The sequence below is a fragment of the Electrophorus electricus genome, chromosome 23 (assembly GCF_041902795.1).
Source record: "Electrophorus electricus isolate QZ-2024a chromosome 23, ASM4190279v1, whole genome shotgun sequence".
Lineage (NCBI taxonomy): Eukaryota > Metazoa > Chordata > Actinopteri > Gymnotiformes > Gymnotidae > Electrophorus > Electrophorus electricus.
This window is the reverse complement of record NC_137519.1, coordinates 2,514,245-2,535,483: the sequence shown is the minus strand read 5'-3', so window position 1 is coordinate 2,535,483 and position 21,239 is coordinate 2,514,245. Positions and strand designations below refer to the sequence as shown.

Sequence of the window (21,239 nt, the reverse complement as noted above, 5' to 3'; positions counted from 1 at the left end):
CTACAGCAATGTGCAGACACCTTTTCACAAACGTGCATCTCTGTGCATGTGGATTGGTTCAGTCGTGCCGTGTGGTGGGCAGTGTGTTTACCATTCACCCTGCTCTCCTTCCTTTCTCCCACAGGATCTCCACATGGACTATGGACCAGACTCTCCCACTGGCTCTCTCCTTGGGGGAAATAAGTAAGTGCTTAGTGAGTACTCATAAGTGCAGAGTGAGCGTGGTCACTTTGGCTACATGCTTTAACTTGGGAATGAGTAAAACACCTTCAGATAGGAAAATAGTCAAGGATTTGGTCTTTAAAAACACTCCTTCACGGTGTGGGTCATTGCACATAAACACAAGGAGAGCACTAAAATGTTGAATTGTTCCATATTATTTATGATGAAGACATGTCTTGAGGAAAGTTGAATTCTAGATTTTTGTAGCATTTTCTTTAAAAGAGGATTTGCCTATTACACATTATTGATATACACACTGGGGATTAAGTCTGAAATCATTTTAGGTAGACTAGGTTATCAATATATGAGAGGTGCAGTCAGCATTCATCTTTTGTGTTTTTGTTTTTGAAGCACAGCTAGTATCTGTGACAAATGTAGATTCTGTAAAGCTCCTTTTTTTGCAACATTTGTTGTAAAAAGCACTATGTAAATAAATAGTTGAATTTAATTGAGCTTTATGTATAAGCCTTTGGGAGGTACATGACAGTCAGTTAAGGTCTAAATATGCTGAGTTAACCTAAACAATACTCTAGCAAATTCCTATTTGGCTACATTAACTATGAGTCTAGTCTCTTGAGAACACTGGAGCATTGTTCTGGGACATTGTAAATACTGCTCCCAAGTATTACTTAAAATTACTTCATTATTCAATACACAGCACACCCTCCTATAGACCAGAAATAACTTTATTCATCAATCACTGAAAGGTTGGTAGTGCATTACAGAGAACAAATCTCATTACTGTATATAAGAATGTAATCTTGATGGCATGATGAAGGCAGCAATCTCTTGAGTGCTGGCAGACAACAGCACTTAATAATAACCCATAAGTAGGTCATTTACTCATAAACGTCCCCAACCTACCTGGTCGACACCCGTCTTCCAATGTTCAATTAAATGAGTACACGATGGAACATCTGAAAATAAAGAAGGAAACTCTAAAATAAGGTCCCTCGACTCCATTTCTCTCTCCTCTGGCAAATGCCCCCATAAAGTTTCCAACTAACTTAATATATTTTAATTCCTACGCCATCGAACCAACACGTCAACCTGTGTAAAATAACCACTGTTGCAAAATAGCCATACCATTGTAAATAAGGCCTGCATCATCACACTGTGCTGAAATGATCTCGTTGCAAGATGTAGAAAGGGGAAGGTCATGCAAAAACCTTCACATCAGTTACATTCTCAGATGCACTCGTAGTATTCAGATTGATCATGGAGCTAATGGCTCGTGTTACTGCACAAGCTGTAAACACTTCCGGAAAACCCTGAGCATGGTTCTCAGGCTCAGAACCCACTGACATGACTTTAATCAAAAGTAGCAGCAATGCTCCATACATGCATCGTGCCACACACACGTTCACCTGCCAGAATATTCCCCCAAATTACAGCTACTCCCACTACCAGCAAGGTGGGGCAAGCGAGTATCATCACCCCTTCTCCTCCTCTCTCCCCCTTTCTATCTGTACAAGATCTGACCGTCACTCAGTTGTATGCAAGTGAGCACAAAAAAGTTTACAACCCAGAACCTTAGGTGAAAAATGCAAAGCCGACCGCAGAATGAAGGACTCGCATGCTCTGTATCGCAGGATATTTCAACAGCCACCATCTGTGAGATGCCAGTCAGAGGCATAACCTTCTTTGATAAGCAGAGCAGAAAGGAAGTCACAAACGGAGGACATTCCTAAATTAGCCATGCTCTGTAGCTCTGTTATGCCAAGCACTCTAGAAGCTGACAGCACTTCAGTAACTCGTAGCTTCTGGCTTCACCATTCTCTGCTCTGCCTTTGTCAGTGGTTTCCTCTCAACTGTAGAAACTGCCACTTCACCTGATGGAAAGCCACCAGCATTACCATAATTAAAAGTGTGTTTGCAGTGGCTGTTATACATATAATGTTCCCTGATATTACCCCTTTGGAAAAATACAAAGCCCTATGCTGAAACTGTGGCTTCCAACACTGGTTTAACCTTTTTCTCATTTATGCAGCTAGTGATTCGATCAGAATGTTTTTAAACCACTCAAACATGATCAGGTTACTCAGACGTCTTCACCAGCTCAGGCATACACCACTTAGCTAACGAGTAGTTAGTTAACCCTTGCAAATACCTGAAAAATCTATCCTTAATTACCTGAAACACTGCCTGTATACTTCAGGAACTAAGGCTTTTTAAACAGCTTTCTTAACTTGCTTATACACTTTTTGTTCCTCCACTGACAAAACTATATATGGTTCTTAAGCCTTGCCCCAACCTACGCTTGCAAAAGTAAGATGCGTTGACATTCATTCTAACCCTTATCTTCTGCACAACACTCATAAAACATCAGGATACCTCTCATTACATTTTAGCAACAAACTAATCATGCTAGATATATCTAAAACATTTACTGCCCACCTCACACCAGAATTCCTCCCTATAATACTTATATGGAAGTTTATCTTTAGTCATTAGTCTTAGCCACTCATTTTCCTCTGCCAACTTGGCTTCTTCTACTTGCCTTAATGGTCTAATTTTCATGCCTTAAATTTTTTGGTATTGTAATTGCCATTCATGTTCATATTCTATTGAGTGTAATTCTAATAATTGCTTTCATTGTTAAAATGTTAACCCAGAATAACCCACACTGTAAGAACCAAAGGCCTTTGTGCACGAAAACCCTTAGGCTGCTCTATTGAAAACTAAAGCAAATGCTCCTGTGTTTGCAAGCTCATTTCTCATAGCCTATTTTTGTTTCTTTATACCATTTGCCATAGCAGATAGAATATTATTGTGCAATAATTTAACAATGAGTTAAGGCTTTAAATATGGTAAGTTAACCTAAACAATGCCCAATAAAAATAATCCCCTATATTACTTATGACCTTACTCATTTTAAATTAAAAACAAGACTGAGCACCACATGCCACTCAACTGCAAAGCAATCTTCTTGCGGTTAAAAACAACAAATCAAAATAACAAACTACGTTATATCCTCTAGGTATAAATTAATAAATAAAGAACAGCCACCCTGGACCAGTATAAGTTATATCTTCTAGCAACAATAAAACAAACAAATCATACCAATTTCCTAAACCAAAATACTTCTTGGGACCAAGTATACCATGTGCATTCGTCTACAGGGTTCAGCAAAATGTAACCAAATTTAGCTGCCCAGTAAATATCTTTACCAAGAATGAATGAGCTCCATGTGTTGCAGTATGCAGGGAAACACAAAAGGGGGACCACACATGAATGAAAACTTTAGTATTTACTTTCAAAAAGGAAAAATGTGGGGGAAAGGGTCCCAGCAAGCTTGACCAATAAGATTCTGCACGTCGAGGCCACAGAGCACACCACTCTCTGAGCTTTGGGCTTGGGCTTCAGGTCTGGATCCACAATGTTGGAACATAATCATGATTTACAGGAGTCACTTCCTCTAAGGATTACAATAAAAGCTACTAATAAACAGGGTAATTGTTTCATACCACTACCACCGTTGTATTTGATGTATTTGATGGCCATTTTCACTGTGAGATGTTATGGCGTGACATGTTGACAATGTGAAACTGTTGAGCTCTTTGATGGATTTCTCCTCAGCAATGAGATATCTACATCTTTAGTACTGTATGTCGGCACGCACATATACACACAGTGCGCTTATAGGCTGAGCGTGCAGAATGTGTTGAACAGAAGGTGGAGAAATGGAGTGTGAGTGTAGTGCAGTTTTCTCTCCCCTGTGTGTGTGTGTGTGTGTGTGTGTGTGTGTGTGTGTCTCCTTGTCCTTTCCATGTCATTCCCAGCAAGCTCCAACAGATGGGTCTCAGGCAACACCATAATTCTCAACCTGTGATTGCCCTGTCTGTCTGTCTACCTACCTACCCATCTATCCATCCACCTTTCTGGCCATCTTTCTTTCTGTCTGTCTTTCTATTTTTCCTTATTCCCAGGGAAAGCTGCGTTAGAAAACTGTTTGGGTTCAGCTTCAGGTGAACAGTTAGTTATTTTAGGCTCTAGGCATTCTGAAATTGAAGAAGTTGGTGTGCTAAACTCAGAGTCTCACTTGGTATCATTCCTTACTGCATTCTAACAGCCTTCTACTAATTGCATGAATTATGAACATTAATGATTAACAACCAATAAATATTTAATTAGTGATTTCATTTTTGATTTATAATTTACAAAATTTCCCAAATTTTAATTTGGTACTCTTATTACTGAACAAGCTTAAAATGCCTTGGGTTTAAAATGATTACTTAGAGGTGGCATATTTGGATTTTCAGTGTGTGTTTCCAGATGAAAATAATTTCAAAACTAGTCAACTAACCAGTTAAATACACTGGCATCACTAGGGATTTATTAAAAATTCAACCTCCTGTAGTTTCAAGCCCCCAGTAGTTTGAGCCTAACAACAAATATTTTACTAGAACGGCCACAGTTATCACATTTTACAGTTTTGTTGTCAGCAATTAAGCACAGCAGTGGCTTAAAAAGAAGAAACATTTGTCTTTGATTTTCTGTTTGAAAATGTTTATCAGTAATGTTACCTAATGGGAGTGGAGATGTCATGAATAATTCAACCAATCCATATACATTTATAAGATAACAAAGCATAAGGTTGTGTGATATGCATAATCTTAATTGTTGTTTTAAGGATGTGCAAGCTCACACTACAGAGTACATCACCAACTTTTCAAAAGCCAATCAGAAATGAGAGTCCATACTTTCACTACATCATGTGACCTAGGGATGAACTACTGAGCATGCACATTGAGAGTGCATCGGAAATTAGTTGTTGTAAAGCACAGCTCGAAAACTTGTTTCACTGTTTAAGAACTAACCACCAACATGAAGACAACATGACAACATGAAGACTAAAAAGCTTTAGAAGTCAGCTGTCTATAACAGGCCTTACCAGCCAAGGTACCAGAACAAAACACACACTGCATATTTTAGCAAAGTCATTCTGCAAGAAAAGAGCTGAGACAAACGTTCTCTCTAATTAGAATGTTTCTTAAATATCGTGTTTACGTTTTCATTAATAGGCAACAATTAATATCCTTTTAGGTGATTTAGTTTAACTTTTCTAAGCACATTTACATTTTACAAGCACATTTTACAAGGATGCATAATATCATTTACTTATCAACAAATCCCAGAATATTAAGAGATACATTTTTGTTAATAATGTTCAACCTTAACCAGGTTTGTTTCACAGTGAAATCAATATATTTTTATAGCTACTTGCGAGCGGACGACATCAAAACCGTATCGTTTGTTGTTCATTAACATTAAAAAGTCATTTTTAGCTGTTCCCTGTCTATATGCTTTGCTTTTCCTTCAATAATGTGATGTGTAAAATCTCTACCGTTCCTTTTAACCTTTTTATCCTACTTTTGGAAGAACGCGCGTATGCCCATGTCATCTATTTTCTGCCTTTGTGCTTAGTGGGCGCGGAGGGGCCCAAGCTTGGCAGATACGATAGTGTAACTTTTAAAGTGACATTAATGCTAAAGCCCACAGTTTTAATACAGTTTTAATGTGGCTTAAGCTTTGAAGGTTCGCTCCTAGCCATGCCCTTAGTTAAATAATAATCGATTAGATTAAATGAAAAGGAAAAAGCTAAATAAATTCAAGCAGTCAAACTTCAGACAAAGAGTGAAATGATGGGAGATTGCTTGACTGTAAAAAAAAAAAAAAAAAAAAAAAGGTTTCTTGGTTTCTTGTTCAAAGGTTGAGAGTAAGAGGGGTTTGAAGGATTTAATAAACATGATGGACAATATGGGGAAATGAAAGAATAATGAAGTGGAATAAACAGTGTTATAAAACATGAATTTGATTAGAATGTTCAGTGTGGCTTATTACAGTCAGATTCTGTATGATATGAACCTCAGGGAAATGTAGATCTTAGTCACAGCTCTGGCATGTAAGAGTTACTTTATCCTTCTCTCTAGCCACATGTCAGCTGCAGCCACATGGATACACCACCACGCTGACAGAAAAATAAATCGCAGCTCACTTCTCCTGACACCGTTCTCCTGACACCGTGAGCAGCTGTTTAAATAAGTTTTTGGCAGTACTTGTAAGTCAGGGAAATCGGGTGGTTAATTCTAGGTTTTTATGTTGTGACAGCACACAAGGCTGTTGGCTGGGCCTCAGCAGACTGCAGTGTAAAGGTGATCGCAGGGCTCATAACCCATAATGCATCATGATGATGCTGACAGCAGGGCAGCATGAGAACATACATCTTATTTTTCCATTGGACTTCAGGGGCGTCATCACAATCCCCTTCACCAGTGCAGAATCTGGCCTTATTGCACCTTTGACAATAAGCAAAAGGTTTTAAAAAAAATGGTACCCTTACTCAGACTTAAACGTGTTGTGGGCTTTTTTCTGTAGTTTCTTTTTTGTAATCGCTTGTTCTAAACAAATCTTGCGTCTGCAATTTATTCATTAAGCTCAGTCTTTTAAAGTTTAAACTTCAAGGAGAAATTCATGGAAACCTCCCAATTACTGAGAATTCCAGTAATTACTGAGGATCCCTGAGTCCCAGTTTGACAAATTGAGACACACTTTGCAGACATGGCAAATATAATGTGTTTATGGAATGTTTGCATCCCTTACCAACCTCAGTATTTTATGCTGCGCTTAGCTATTTATTTGAATCTTGCATCCTTCTCATTTGCATATTCAAAATATTAGTCCAAGATGCTACTTTTTTAAAAACATTTTTTGGCATTTGTTAGTCTCTTACAAAAATATCTTAATCCAATATAGTACTGCAAGTAACGGCTACTTCCACCAGAAGAAAATAATTTGATTAGACAGACTTTATTGTCCAATAGGGAAATTTGGCTTGGACACAGACAGTTGTGTTGCCATAAACATACAATCATACCACCAAAAAATGTTTGCTGCATTTGCTATAGCCTGTACAAGGGAAATGCTTGTTTTAAAAGGGCTGACCATAATTGATCATTTCTATGCCTCAAAAGCTCTAGATAAGTATAACCTGGCACCCTTAGAGGCAGGAATTACATGCATTCAGTGCTTAATTTGTAAAAGATGAGGTGAGGTGAGGTGAGGTGATCCAGCAAAGGGGGCAGGGAGGAAAAAAGGTCCCTGAACATTTAGAGAGAATGTGTGTGACCTCACCATTGGTGAGCTTCACTGCAGTTACACCCACTGAGTGGCTGCAAATGCCATGGAATCACACAAATATTTCAAATCTGAAAGAGCTGTTGTATGATTGATTGACAGTACAAATCGGTTCAGTAAGAATACGGAGCTATCATTTTACAGCCCACTGAAAGCTAAAAGAGAAGACCATGTTTGCTAGAAGACAAACCCAGTTTATTTAGCTAGGTAACTTTGTAGATTTGGACGTTGTACTTGAAATGGAGAAACATAAAAGATCACGATGACCACAAGAATTGATATTTTGTGTCAGATTTAATGGTAACATCGGATGAGAAATTGTTTTATCTGCACAAATATATAACATTACTGAGTGGCAGTGTTGGTTACAAACAAAGTAGTCCTAACTAGCTTACAGTTTTCCCAGCAAAAGTTACTTTAATTTCACCATCAAATCCTGCCTCATAATATGACTAAGCGTCAAGGCTTTTGTAGGCTTTACTTGGTGTATTTCCCTTGTGTTGATCAGGTACATATAAATGTCAGGAAACCTGATTCCTGACCACGTGTCAATATTCATGTACCACTGGTTCTTTAGTCATTTCTATGGATCGTTGTCAAGTCCAGCTGTGTTTTAATTTAAGCAGATAATTGCTTCTTTCATTCCAGGTTTTGCCTTTTGCCCTAATAAACACAGCCATATTGCAGAAGGTTTTGCCAGTCACTCTGACTGAGGGGAAGTATTCTGACAGAAAGTGACATCAATGCATACCCTCTATAGAGTTCCAAGTACTTCACCTAATACAATAACATTCTGAATAGACCTACCGTTAGCGTGATTAATTACTTACTTTAATTTATATTTAAAAACACACCACAGAGGTGCAGGACCCACATAAATATGTTTCAGAATGTAGGCACTCCAAATATGAGGGGCACCGGATTTTGTTCTGGCAGGATCTGGCCCAAATTAAGCACTACATGCATTTAATTTCAATAAGATGAATGGGCCATTCAGAAAATCAAATTAGGTCCCCACTTAGCGCATGTCTGCAATATACAGGAGACAATAATGTTCCATATGTATTTATTGATCTTTTGAAATTAACTAACTTAAGTCACCAACTCTGAATACAGCCCACTGTGAACGAGAGGCAGATCCAACAAGCACTCAGTTCAGTAATTTGCTATTTTCAAATGCAAATTTGCTTGACGTTAATTAAGGGTCCTTTTGCGGCATTGGAATGCACTAAGAATGTGCTTGCTTTTGTAAAATGGTTCCTCTCCGTCATGCACCAAGACCAACTGGGCTCTTTATTTGAATCTCATTTGTTGAATTGTTTTGTCGCAGGAGTCTCTTGAAATCCGTGGAGGAGGAGCTGCACCAGAGGTACGCGGTGTTTACATCCACCTTTAATTATCTTGTTCTTCCTGTTTCTCCAAGGCTCTCTCCCTTTTCTCATCTTTCCCATGTCACTGCCCTCTTCTGCTGCTCTCTGTTCTTCTCCACTCTCTCCATCTACCATTCTCTCTGGCCTCTCCTGTTTAAGCTGGTTTTTCATCTGATCAATATTTGATGTGACCTAACCTTGCCCCTCTGCGCTTGGCCGAATGAAAGGGTGGACTAATGTGCTTGGATGTGCTACAGAGATCAGTGTTCGTTACAGTTTGCCTTCACTCTTTGGGGAATCCAAGACGTGAAGGCTACAGAGGCAGCCGGTTCAAAAGGATATCTCCACATCTGTCATTTTCGCAATTGCCCAATTTGTGCATCTTATTTTTAAGTGTATTTAAGAAAAATCTCTGAATTGATCCTGTCTGATTTGCTGGAATGCTGAGTCAGTTGGGCCCAGCCGAAACCATAACCTGGCTGTTGCTGTGCCCTCTTGGAACTCCTTAAAATATGCTTTTAATTGCATTGACATTGTGGTATATGTATACTATGTGTATTGTCAATCCTGAACCATTTAAAAGGAAGCATTTGTTTTGTTTCAAACTCGGTAAGCAGTTTGCAGTGTGTTTGGTGTAGCGGGGGGGGGGGGGGTGTACAGCTACTGAGCTCTGCATCTTTCAACCTCCCCAGGGGACACGAGGCACATTTAGAGGAGGAGGAGGAGGAGGAGGAGGAGGATGATGAAATGCACCAGTAAGTCCCTCTGGCTCTCTTGCTTGTGTGGCTCTTCTGTATATTTTTCCCTTCTGTTTACTGTCTTCAGCTTGTCCTCCCCGGAGCCTCGCAGTATTTGGTGTCTGCTGGCACCTTCTGCCTTGGCAGGACTACAAGGTGGCCACTACCTGCTTAAAAGCCATTTTGAGCCTTACAAGCGTTTGCTTTCATTTTGCTCCATGGACAATGGATGGCATCTTGTTAAGATTTCTAGCTCATATAGTTCCACACAACGTTTTACAGCTTTAATCCCAGCACGTCTAGACCCAGAATGAGCAAGCCTGCCACTTGGGATCCTACACCCCACATGATGATGTGACAACTGTGTTGCCCATACTTTTTCAATTATATCTGTGTGGTGCTGAGAATAAAGTGATAATCACTGAGCTGGTAACAATGGTAACATGTTATGGGTATGTCACCTCGGTATTCCAGGAGCTGAATAACCTCAGCAGTGATACGCAACGTATGAGGATTTGCATAGCGGAGTGGTTTGTTATACAGTTTAGCCTAATCAATGGTAAAGCATAAAATGTATTTAACTATTTTGGTATTAAAATATTTTTTAATCAATATAGGCCTATAAAAATGAACATGAAAAGTTTAGCATAGTCTTTTTTTTTTTTTTTCCCTTTTACTGCATCTGTAGGTTGTGTCTGTTGCCACATTGAGTCAGAAGTCAAAAGATAATATGACATTCCAACTTTGTGATTAAGGATATTACATGGAAACCTAGTATCTCTGCTTTGGGTGTACGATTTGAGCTGAATGAGAAAGTAGAGCCGTCTAATTCGGATGAAGCAAAGTACTGAGTGACCTTAACATCAGCAAACGTTTTATGTTCTGTATGTGTAGGGCCCTACTAAATTCACGGGAAGAAATCGGTTAATTTCATGAAACTAGCTTCTCAAATCAAGCTGGTGTTTGGCTTCATTCTCTATCACAGAGATGAAAGTGCTTGTCTGTATTCTGACAAAATTCTCTCCATGTCATAGAATTCTAATAGAGTCCAGCCTCACAGTGGAAGTCTGCAGCCAGACCCAGAATTTACTGATGGGCAGAGCTATGCGCTAACAACTTCTAAAAGAAAACAGCATTGTTTGTAACTCCCGACAAAAAGGTTTTTTTCAAATCCAGGAATGTCAGTGTTTATTAAATTTAAATCCACATCAGCCACCCAGCTAGCTATTTTTGAACTTTAAGGAAATACTCCATATGATATTCTCATATAACTCATCTCCATAGAAACAGAAAAAAGCAAGCTGTCATTTAACTGTGTGCTATTCCATTAAGGCACATATCCAAATAATTCACATTTACGAAGTTTAAAAACCCGTAAGCACCAGTTAATGGCTGCTGGTTTTAGTAAACTCTAGGTGCTTACTAGCGGTTTTTGTGTCAGTTATGGAGTTCCTGAAAATAAAATGTTGGAAGATGTCAGATAAATTAATTTCGCATTATTGCAGAGTTCATTGCCTTTTAAATGAAATTAAAATGGAGATTTTAAATTTAGATTATTTTAGTCTGCTTAAAAGTAATGTACTGCAATAAAAATGGCTGAAGTCCTGACAAATACCACTAATTTAAGACCTTTTCAGACAAAATTAGTTTTATGTGGGGAGGGGATAATATAATCATTACCCACCTTTCTCAGTGGTTTTAGTCCCATTCGAATACACTGTCAGTCATTTTTATGACTTGCGCTTTGATGTATCAGTAATGATTCTAGCACATTTTATCTACTATAAAATGACCAGTACAAATAAACCCATTTTATTTTAATCCCATGCAAATTGTCTTGTCAGTAAATTGTCTTATCCTGTGGAAAATTAGTTTTCTCAAGTATGGAAGTGCTTGATGAAGCTTTGACTACTATTATTATTACTATTATTATTATTATTATTATTACTATTATTATTGTTGTTGTTGTTGTTGTTGTTGTTGTTGTTACTTACTTAGGCACTTGCTTGCCAAAGGCTTTCTCATTTGACTGATGCTTCTAGTAGCTTTAGATAAATTTTGCTACATGTAGGTAGCCTGTGAATTTTCAAACCCAAGTTGTTGTTACTATATGCAGTTACATTAAAGCTGGGTGTTGAATTATAGACAGGAAAGTGAGGAATTTGGCACAAATCCCAGACAGACTCCTAGTTCATATTACCTCAAGAGTTGTTACTCCAAGCAAATTGGACGTAATCGGTTCTGTGTTAAAATTTGTTTGCAGACATATGTCCAAAAATAATTCTGTCTGAATAGCTTTTAAATCTCATAACTTGGAAGACTTATATCATGCATATGATAAATATTTAGGTTAATATCCTTAAGAACAGCTTTAACGCCTTAATAACTAGGTACATCATTAACACTCAGATGTATGTTGTTCGCCATCGACATCAACATGACGACTCGCAGTGTTTGCAAGTTAGCTTCACTGTTAGTTGTTGCTTAACCTTTAACATCCACACTGGAATCTTTTGCGGATGACACTCTGCTGTCATACAGGTGCATGCTAATAATACATTAGGACTATCATTAGCATTAGCAGTGTGACTTTTCTAAAGAGATTCCCATTCCCATTCCACAGAATGAAAAGTTCCACCATACGACCCAGAGTGCCCCCACCACTGCCTCCAAAGGTAACGTATTGAATGGTGATGATAAAACAAACATATGAATGCAGATTAGAATGCAGTGGTTAGAGTGAAGAATGAATAGATGTCCTACGTGATATTTTGATATAGTACATGGCACTTGAATTAGTAAGTACAGAGGCTATAATTGTTATCCTGTATGCAAAAACCCGGCTCAGTGGGCACAAACCGTCAGCGGTTCTAGGTAACACTCTGCTAAACATTGTTAAAAATGCATAAAATTATTCATTTACTTCCTGTTAATCACGGTCTCTCATTCGCAGCCGAAAACCAGCATCGGCCCCGCTGAGAGCTTGTCCACTGAGCATGACGACCACCCAGGGACCATAAAGCGCTGCCCAGTGAGCCAGAGCCCGGCTCGATTAGCTGCTAACGTGCCCCCCCGGCCGCCGCCTCCACGAATGGTCCATCACAAGTTCAGCAGCTTAGGTAATGAAACTGATCATGAAGAACATGGGCCGCTCTGATGCCCAGGGGGTAGCTTGGCAATTGTAGTCAGTTTGGCAAACGGCCTTGTTGAAGGAATGAAGAGGAAGTGTAGAATGAAGAAGGAGGCACGAAGACCTGCCCCTTTCAGTTCGGTTAGACCCTCTTTCATCTACTGCTTCCCCATCACTTCGCGTCACTGCATCCAGTCGGCTATTTACCGGAAACCCACTGCACAGATCTCTAGAATTACCAGAGCATACCATATAAAAATACATCGTCTAACCTCTTTTTAAAGAAATCATTAAAAATGTAATTAAGATGTCATTTCAAACCTGCTTTAAACACTGACCAGTGTTTCATATAGATCCATTTCCTTTATTTTAAGCAGTTAAACATTCAAGAAATAATGACATTTGTGATCTCATGTCTAATGCTGGAAAACCATAAGTAGACAGAATAAGGAGAAGTGAAACTGTCTCAGTGGCAGTACAAGCCCTCTAGCCTCTCTGATATAAGTGCCGGTGGTGGTGGTGTGTGCAGCTGTCGCATGCCACTCAGTGTTACTGTAAGTATGCCATAAAAAATCAGTCCAACTATGATGTTTTGAATATGGAAGATTCATGCAGGATGACCACAGGATAAAGTTCCCAAAGAATCGTTTTCAGGCTAAATATGACTGTAAAAGAAACCAAGAATTCTCTGAAGGACACTATGCACCATTAGAATCCTCACCCTCAGCTTGTGTGTAACTTTGACTGCAATACACCTGCCTAATTTCTGTGACATATGAAGGTTTGAGACTAACAGAAATGCAGAACACTGCCAGTGGGGTTTTGGATGACAAATATTTTCAGAAACACCCAGTCTTTACACTAGCGCCTGAAGATTTCAGCTTTTAAGCTTACTTATACAAAAGAAGACAGACATTTACCATACTTTTACTATAATAGTATGCTGTCAATCATACCATACTCCTCTCTCTCACTTCACTCACAAATGGTACCGAAGGTGTTTCAAGACCACAGTGATACTATAGTGGCCTGGAATACATATTTAAATATGATTGCATGTGTAAATAAGCGCTTATCTAGAGAGGTTTTGTTATTTGTATGTGCCCTTTTTGTTTGGTCCGGCAATTCTGGAAGAATTCAGGATTTTGAATCATTATGGATACATGAGCCCACATTTTCTTTCCTGAAACTAATTCCAGTACCTGAGCTAAGGGTATCAGTACCAATCTGATACCAATGCTCTATTTCCTATTTAATTTGTATCTAGCTGTGTGAAAATTATTGGAATCTTTCTGTTCTATGTAAAGTAACATGAGTCTTTAATAATACAAATCTTAATTGTAAAATAGAAAAGAAATATACACTCACTAGCATATTTTTAGGAATATCTGTAAGCCTGTTTATGTAATTACCAAATCTGATAATCAGGGCTGCTGCATGGTGCATAAAATCATGCAGACTTGGTTCAAAAACATCAGTTATTATTATTAGTAGTTACATTTATATAGCACCTTTGTCAGACTCAAGGATGCTTTACAGACAGATATCAAACACTCACACACCAATGAGAAGCAGCAACCAATTTGTGCCCGTTCCTCTTAACGACTATCACTATTAATAATACTTTTACCATTCTCTGTGGTCCGAACATTGATGATCCTTCATTTTTTCATGAATTCTTCACACAAGTTCTAAACATATCAAACTCTTCAATAATAATAGGTGGGGATTTTAATGTAGTTTTGGATTCATCTCTGGACGGAATAGCTCACTCACAAGCTACACACAGCTGGAACTCTACAGAAACAATGAAACGGTTCATGGAAGATTTGGGTCTAGGTGATGGCTGCCAATTAAAACATCTAAAAGCATTCACATATCACTCATCAGCACATAATTCATATTCACACATTTGACTACTTTCTAATTAGTAGTTCTATAACAAACATCTCACATACATTTACATTTACATTTACATTTACGGCATTTAGCAGACGCTCTTATCCAGAGCGACTTACAAAAGTGCTTTGTCATTTACCCATAGAATATATCCAAGTACAGTATAGTAGGTTAGATGTAAACATACCAATGAACTAGAATACTGTAGAATACACAAATACACTCACTCACAATTACACTCACAAATACATTCACTTACAATTTGCAACCATGCCCCCATCTCAATCATATGGATTGGAAACCAACAACATAAACCGAACTTCAGATGGCACTTTAATGCATCATTACTCAAAGATCAGGAATTTTATAACTATATTAAGAGAATGCGGCTCCTTTCTACAAACAAATGGTTCCCCAGAAATCTCACCATCACTGTTATGGGAAATTGCCAAAGTAGTGTTAAGAGGAAAAATAATATTGTATGCTACATATAAGAAAAAGAAAGAATTAGAAAATGAAATAAATTTACAATCAAAGAATTAGTAATTAGAAAATATGAATATAAATAATCAATCCAAAGAAACTCAAAATAAATTAAGAGAACTTAAACACCAGAGAAATGATTTGATAAATTAAAAAACAAAAAACAAATGCTTGCTACAAAGACTCAGACAGGAAAACCAAACAATCACCTGTAGAAATCAATCATATTTTCAGAATCTTTTTTGATGAGATATCTTCATCAGATCATGAACCAAAAATAGAAGACATCAGTAATTTTCTGGATAACATCAACATCAATCACCCAAAACTAACAGAAAAACAAAAACAAACGCTTGAAAAAATAATATTGCAAGAAGAATTTCACAAAGCCTTAAATCGCATGCCTAACAGCAAAGCTCCAGGACCTGATGGTTTCCCTGTTGAGTTCTGCAAACACGTTTGGCCAATTCTAGCTCCACATTTTTAACAGACTGGTACAAGAATATAAACAAAGTGGAAAAACTACCAACAAATATGAATACAGTCTCCACTTTATTGGTTTAAAGACCCCACACTACCCTCCAGGTACAGGCCACTTATGAATACATCCTAAAAAAAATCACAAGTAAAGCTCTAGCCATCAGTCGAAACAGTAATCCATGATCCAATACATCCAGACCAAACAGGTTTTATCAAAGGCCGATATTCCTCCACCAGTATGTATATGATGTTGAATATAGTAGAATTTACCTCTCATCAAAAAATACCAACAGCAGTAGTAACCTTGTATGCAAAAAAGGCTTCAGTAGAGTAGTTCAGTAGAGAAGTTCTTATTCACTATGCTATATAGATTTGGATTTGGATAATCATTTGTAAATGGGCCCAGATTCATTACAATGCACCTATGGCCAGCGTCATCACTAATGGGATAAGATCACAACCATTTACATTGCATCGAGACAAGGAGTCTCACTTTCTCCTTTCCTGTTCTTTATTTTCATTGAACCATTAGAAGCAGCAATCCGCCAAAATATAATATAAAGGGAATAAACACAGACACACACGGAACATAGAATTAGCCTCGACGCAGATGACATTCTGCTTTTCTTACAAGAACCTCTCAACTCAATAACAGAAACTATCCAAACTATCAAAACTATCTACTGAATAAAGTATCTGGATATTCTATCATTTCGACAAAATCTACAATCCTCCCTTTAAACGTGAGCAAACTTTGATGCAATTAAAACGCTGCCCATCCTCATGAATACCAATCACATTACATATCTGGGTATTAAAGTCTCCCCCAGTTGTCAGAGTTATTCACACTTAATGTCAATCCAATTCTAAAAACAATATGTAACAAACTTCATTAATGGATAAATTTGACCCTTACAGTCTTTGGAAGAATAGCTCCAATTAAAATGATATTGCCTAAAATAAATGATTTGTTTTCAGTGATTCCCATTCAGCCCCTGCCCACCTGCTTTATATCTTTCGACACCTGGATTCTACTGAAAAAATAAATCTCATAGAATCAAACTCACAACATTATAGAACTCAGTCACATGGTGGCCTAGAAGCCCCCAATTTTTTCTATTATTATATTGGAAATCAACTACAATATTTAATAAAATGGATAAAGCCCGTATATCAGAATATGCCTAGACATAGAACAAACGTTATGCAGTGATATAAAATTACAGACTACATCAGTCAGTCAATCAAAAAACATCCATGTTTCAACAGTTTGTCGGTTGCCATGACACTATTCACTGTCCCATTTGGAAATATCCGGACCTTGCCATCAACAAAAAGTATTAAACTTTACATCTTGGATAGAAAAAGGCATTACACATCTTAAACACATTTATCATAACGCACAAGCTCAGCAAAGTGTACATGCTGTACTGAATGGAGTGGAAAGCCATAGGTGGATTTTGTGCTAACATATATCTGGATGTCCTCAGTATAGCAATGGAAATTTAATTATGGCAATGGATAATCTGACCAAGCGGTATAAACAATGAAAAGAAGTGGTCCAAGAACAGATTCTTGAGGAACTCCTTGAGCAACAGGTGCAGGGGTCGATCTGTATTTATCAATAGTCTCACTGTGAGGTAGGCATAAAACCAATCTAATGCTGTTCCTGATATGCCAGTGGAGGAAAGATGAGAAAAGTACATCCTAATTTATTATATCAAACACTGCAATTGTATCAAGAAGAAATAAATTAATGTGACCATTATCAGCAACAAGAAGGTCGTTACTCATTAAGACTGTGTACTGTGAGAAATGTTTGAAGTTGGGTGGGTACCACTTTTTCCATCACTTTGACTAAAAAAAGGAAGGTTGGAAATGAGTTTATGATTGGCAAGGGAGATTGAGTCGAGGGCAGATTTCTAGAGAATAGGAGTAACAGCATCTGTCTGAAGGGTCATGGGGCCTGATAACAGACAGGTATTTATTGTGATATGAGGGAGGAGATGACAGATGCACAAGCCTTAAGAAAGGAGATTGGGGCAGGGTCAAGACAAAAGGACGAGGTAGACTTATTTCAGAAACGTGAAGGGCATTGGTCATCATAAAGCTATGACCATGACAGTGAGTTTAGTATACGTCAGTGGCTTTCCGTCACCAGATCTTAGAATCCAATAGAGTACCTCTCGGATGTGGGATTCACAACAGAAATGTGCAGCTGATGACCACAGGACTTAGAGAGTGGACCAATCAGAAGCACAGTGAGGGCCTCCCAGAATGGTGAGCGTCTTCCACAGGAACTTTATTTAGGAGTGTGTTACCCTCTGCGGTATTCTCATTTCTTATTTTTATACTTACCCCTTTTTCTGTGCCACCTTGCCCCCTGAAACTGGGTTGCCAGATGAAAATACAGTCGTGGCCAAAAGTTTAGAGACTATCGCAAATTTTGGTTTTCACAAAGTTTGCTGCTTCAGTTTTTATGGTGGCAATTTGCAGTAAATCTAGATTGTGAAGCGTAATCAGATGAATTGCAAATAATTGCAAAGTTATTCCTTGCCATGAAAATGAACATAATCACAAAAATCACTGCATTTCAACCCTACCACAAAATGGCCTGCTAACATTATTTCAGTGATCATCATCTTAGCTCAGAGTGATATCAGCTGCCTTGTCCTTGTTAACACTTTCTCCTGTCATATTGATTAGAAGAGCAGACTGATTGCTTTAAAGGGGTGGTGGTGCTTGAAGTTTTATTCTGTTAACCATGGTTACCTCCAAGGAAACACGTGCAGTCATCACTGAATTGCATCAAAAGGGCTTCACAGGCAAGGGTATTGCTGCTTGTAAGCACCTAAATCAACCATTTATTGAATCATCAAGAACTTCAAGGAGAGAGGTTCAATTGCAGTGAAGAAGGTTTCAGGGCACCCAAGAAAGTCAAGCAAGCGCCAGGATCGTCCCGTAAAGAGGATGCAGCTATGGGATTGGGTAACCACCAGTGCTGAGCTTGTTCAGGAATGGCAGAAGGCAGGTGTGAGTGCATCTGCACACACAGTGAGGCGAAGGCTTTAGGAGGATGGCTTGGTGTCACAAAGGGCAGCAAAGAGGCCATTTCTCTCCAAGAAAAACATCAAGGACAGACTGACATTCTGCAGGAAGTATAGGGATTGGACTGCGGAGTTCTAGGGAAAAGTTATTTTCTCTGATGAAGCCCCCTTCAGACTGTTAGGAACATCTGGACAAATGATTTGCGAGCACTGCCATGAGTCCGGTGTCATGCCATCAGTGAGGCATTGTGAGACCATTCATGTGTGGGGTTGCTTCTTATCCAAGGTAGTGGGTTTGCTAAAATTTTGCCTAAGAACACTGCCATGGTTATGGAATCAAAACATCCTCCTAGAGCAACTTCTCCCAATGGTTCAGGAGCAATTTGGTGATGAACAATGCTTTTTCCAGCATGACAGAGCACCATGGCACAAGGCAAAAGTGATAACCAAGTGGCTTGGTGAACGAAACATTTTGGGAAATTTTGGGTCCATGGCCAGGAAACTCTTCAGATCTCAATCCCATTGAGAACCTGTGGTCAATCCTTCAAAAGCCAAGGAGAACTGCAGTCTTAAAAAGGAAGCGTCAGCACTAAATATTAAGACTTTGCTTGAACTGGATGTATTTGTCAGTAAAAAGTAAAAAAAAAAAAAAATCTATGAAATTGTACTTCACAATACCATATAAACATCTGACAATAGGATCTTAAAAAAAAACAAAAAAAAAAAAACAGAGGCAGTAAACTTTGTGAAAACCAAAATTTGTGTCCGTCTCAACTTTATGCCACAACTGTATATCAAAATTGGGCCTTGTCATTCATAAATCTGCAATAGCAATGTAACATTGGTTATGCTCTATCAAGATATTGGCATACTACTAGTGATTTTTTTAATGCTTGTTATGAAGAAAAGGACCATAATACAATGAATGAGCATTAAACTATGATAGGGCAATCATGAATTTCAAATCCGCAATCATGTGTTTTGTCACGTTGTTTAAGATAATACACTGATTAGCATAATTTTTATATCTTTGTTAATGGAGAAAATATATTTGCGATCTTTGGTTGCTTACACAGTGAATCATGCCAGTGATTCACAAAGCATTCTGGGAAATTTCTCATAAGACTCCATCTGGAGTGTGCCCCTGAGGAGGGCCATGTATCTGTAACACTTTAACCTTCCCTTCTGTCCTAGCAAGAGTCAGGACACCCTACCCCTAGGTGTGAACAAGCAAACTTGAGGCATAGGGCTTAGTGCTAAGAGCAAGGGGGAGGTGGGATTGGATCTTGGGGAACCTTCCTCCTCATTTTTCCCTGTATCAAGTTCCCATTCAGTTTTGTTGCGTTAGCGCTTGAAGGCCTTGACATCACAGTAAAGCGGTTTTGTTTGAGTAGAACTGCCTTCTCTTGACTTTTCTTCTGTATTGATGCTACTGTGTGGTAGTCCTAAAAAAGGGACTGGTAAATGCTAAATGTCAAGACTCAGACACACAACCAACTATGATTCCACCTCCCTCCAAACGGCTGGCTTTAGGGTTTTGGCAGCATTTGCTGTTCAGTTTGAATGTTATTAGTTAGCAAATGTTAAAATACCCCACAACTTTTCTATCACTTGTATCACTCAAATGTGTAACATTGGTTTTAAATAGGGTTTTCGTAGAATTCTAACAATTGCATAACAACTGAGGCGTACTCAGTCCCTGAGTTTGATACAGGGTGTATATTCGTGCATCTCTCTCATGGAATGAGTTTTCATTTCGTCTGTTTCTTCCGCTGAAGGTGGTCTGTGGATTTAGATTTTTGACACGAACCCAGCAAACTTTAATTTTTATATATTTTTAAAAAAATAATTAATTGAAGTGCTACTGACAGTAATTTTATTGCTAAGATCAGATTTGATATTCTGAAGTTTGGAATGTTTTGATTTAAGTATTTATTTCAATGTGTACTTACAAATTCTTGTAGCACCACTATCAGTCAAGGTTGTTTTAGGTATGGAGTGAGTTGTGATTTATGGAAACTTAAGTGTAACCCAGCGTTTTGTAGTATTTGTATGTTTGCTGATCAAGAGTACTGTTTATGAACTATATGAAAATATTGGGGGGTTTTTTGGTCCTTTTTTGAGAGGCTTTTAGCCAAGTGTTCCCAGGTCAGCATTTAAGAGCAATGTGTTCCAGCCTTGTGAAATTGACTCTTTGCCCCACAGGAAATGGAGTTGCTGTGTGCGACAGGAGGGGAGCGGGTGAGTCAGCCTCTGCAGAGAAAGAGTCCATTACACCCTCTGCTGTTCCTACTGCCCGCGTAGACAAAAAGGACATTCCGGTAAACAGCCTCCCTCCTTATACACACACTCACACACGAGACAGTGATGGAAACCGATTTGCTGCATCATGAAATCCAGAAACAGTGTGTATCATATCAAACTCAAGTCTACATGTTTATAAGTGTAGAAACGATGGACCAACTTTTTCTTTTTTTTTCTTTTTTTTTGCATGACTTATTTCTGCACTTTATTTCTGTAAAATATAATTGGATTCTATGTTTTAATCATTCAGTATGATTTGGGGTGCTGTTTTTGAACCCAAGTTGAACTCACTGTTGGGCTGTGTAGCATTTTAATTGAAAATCTGAATGCTATAGCAGTGTAGCCCAGAGTTGTGCATAATCTGTATCAAAGTACTGATGCCATATAATTAAAAAAAACGTTCTTTTTTTTTTAACACTGTACATTCATG

At 38.3% G+C, this 21,239-nt stretch overlaps 1 protein-coding gene across 11 annotated transcripts in view; it reads left to right on the top strand.

Annotated features, from left to right (window-relative positions):
* The window catches only part of map4k3a (mitogen-activated protein kinase kinase kinase kinase 3a), an 82,520-nt gene that overhangs the window by 53,394 nt on the left and 7,887 nt on the right, over positions 1-21,239 (top strand). For 4 of the 11 annotated variants that reach the window (XM_035520772.2, XM_035520769.2, XM_035520774.2 and 1 more), the window contains 6 exons: positions 125-183; positions 8,690-8,728; positions 9,422-9,484; positions 12,090-12,141; positions 12,420-12,585; positions 20,711-20,826. In XM_035520772.2, coding sequence (XP_035376665.2) covers positions 125-183; positions 8,690-8,728; positions 9,422-9,484; positions 12,090-12,141; positions 12,420-12,585; positions 20,711-20,826 — 495 coding nt within the window. Of the gene's footprint in view, positions 1-124; positions 184-4,151; positions 4,191-8,689; positions 8,729-9,421; positions 9,485-12,089; positions 12,142-12,419; positions 12,586-20,710; positions 20,827-21,239 lie in introns of all 11 variants that reach the window. The other 7 variants (XM_035520770.2, XM_035520768.2, XM_035520771.2 and 4 more) reach the window with 3 other exon arrangements.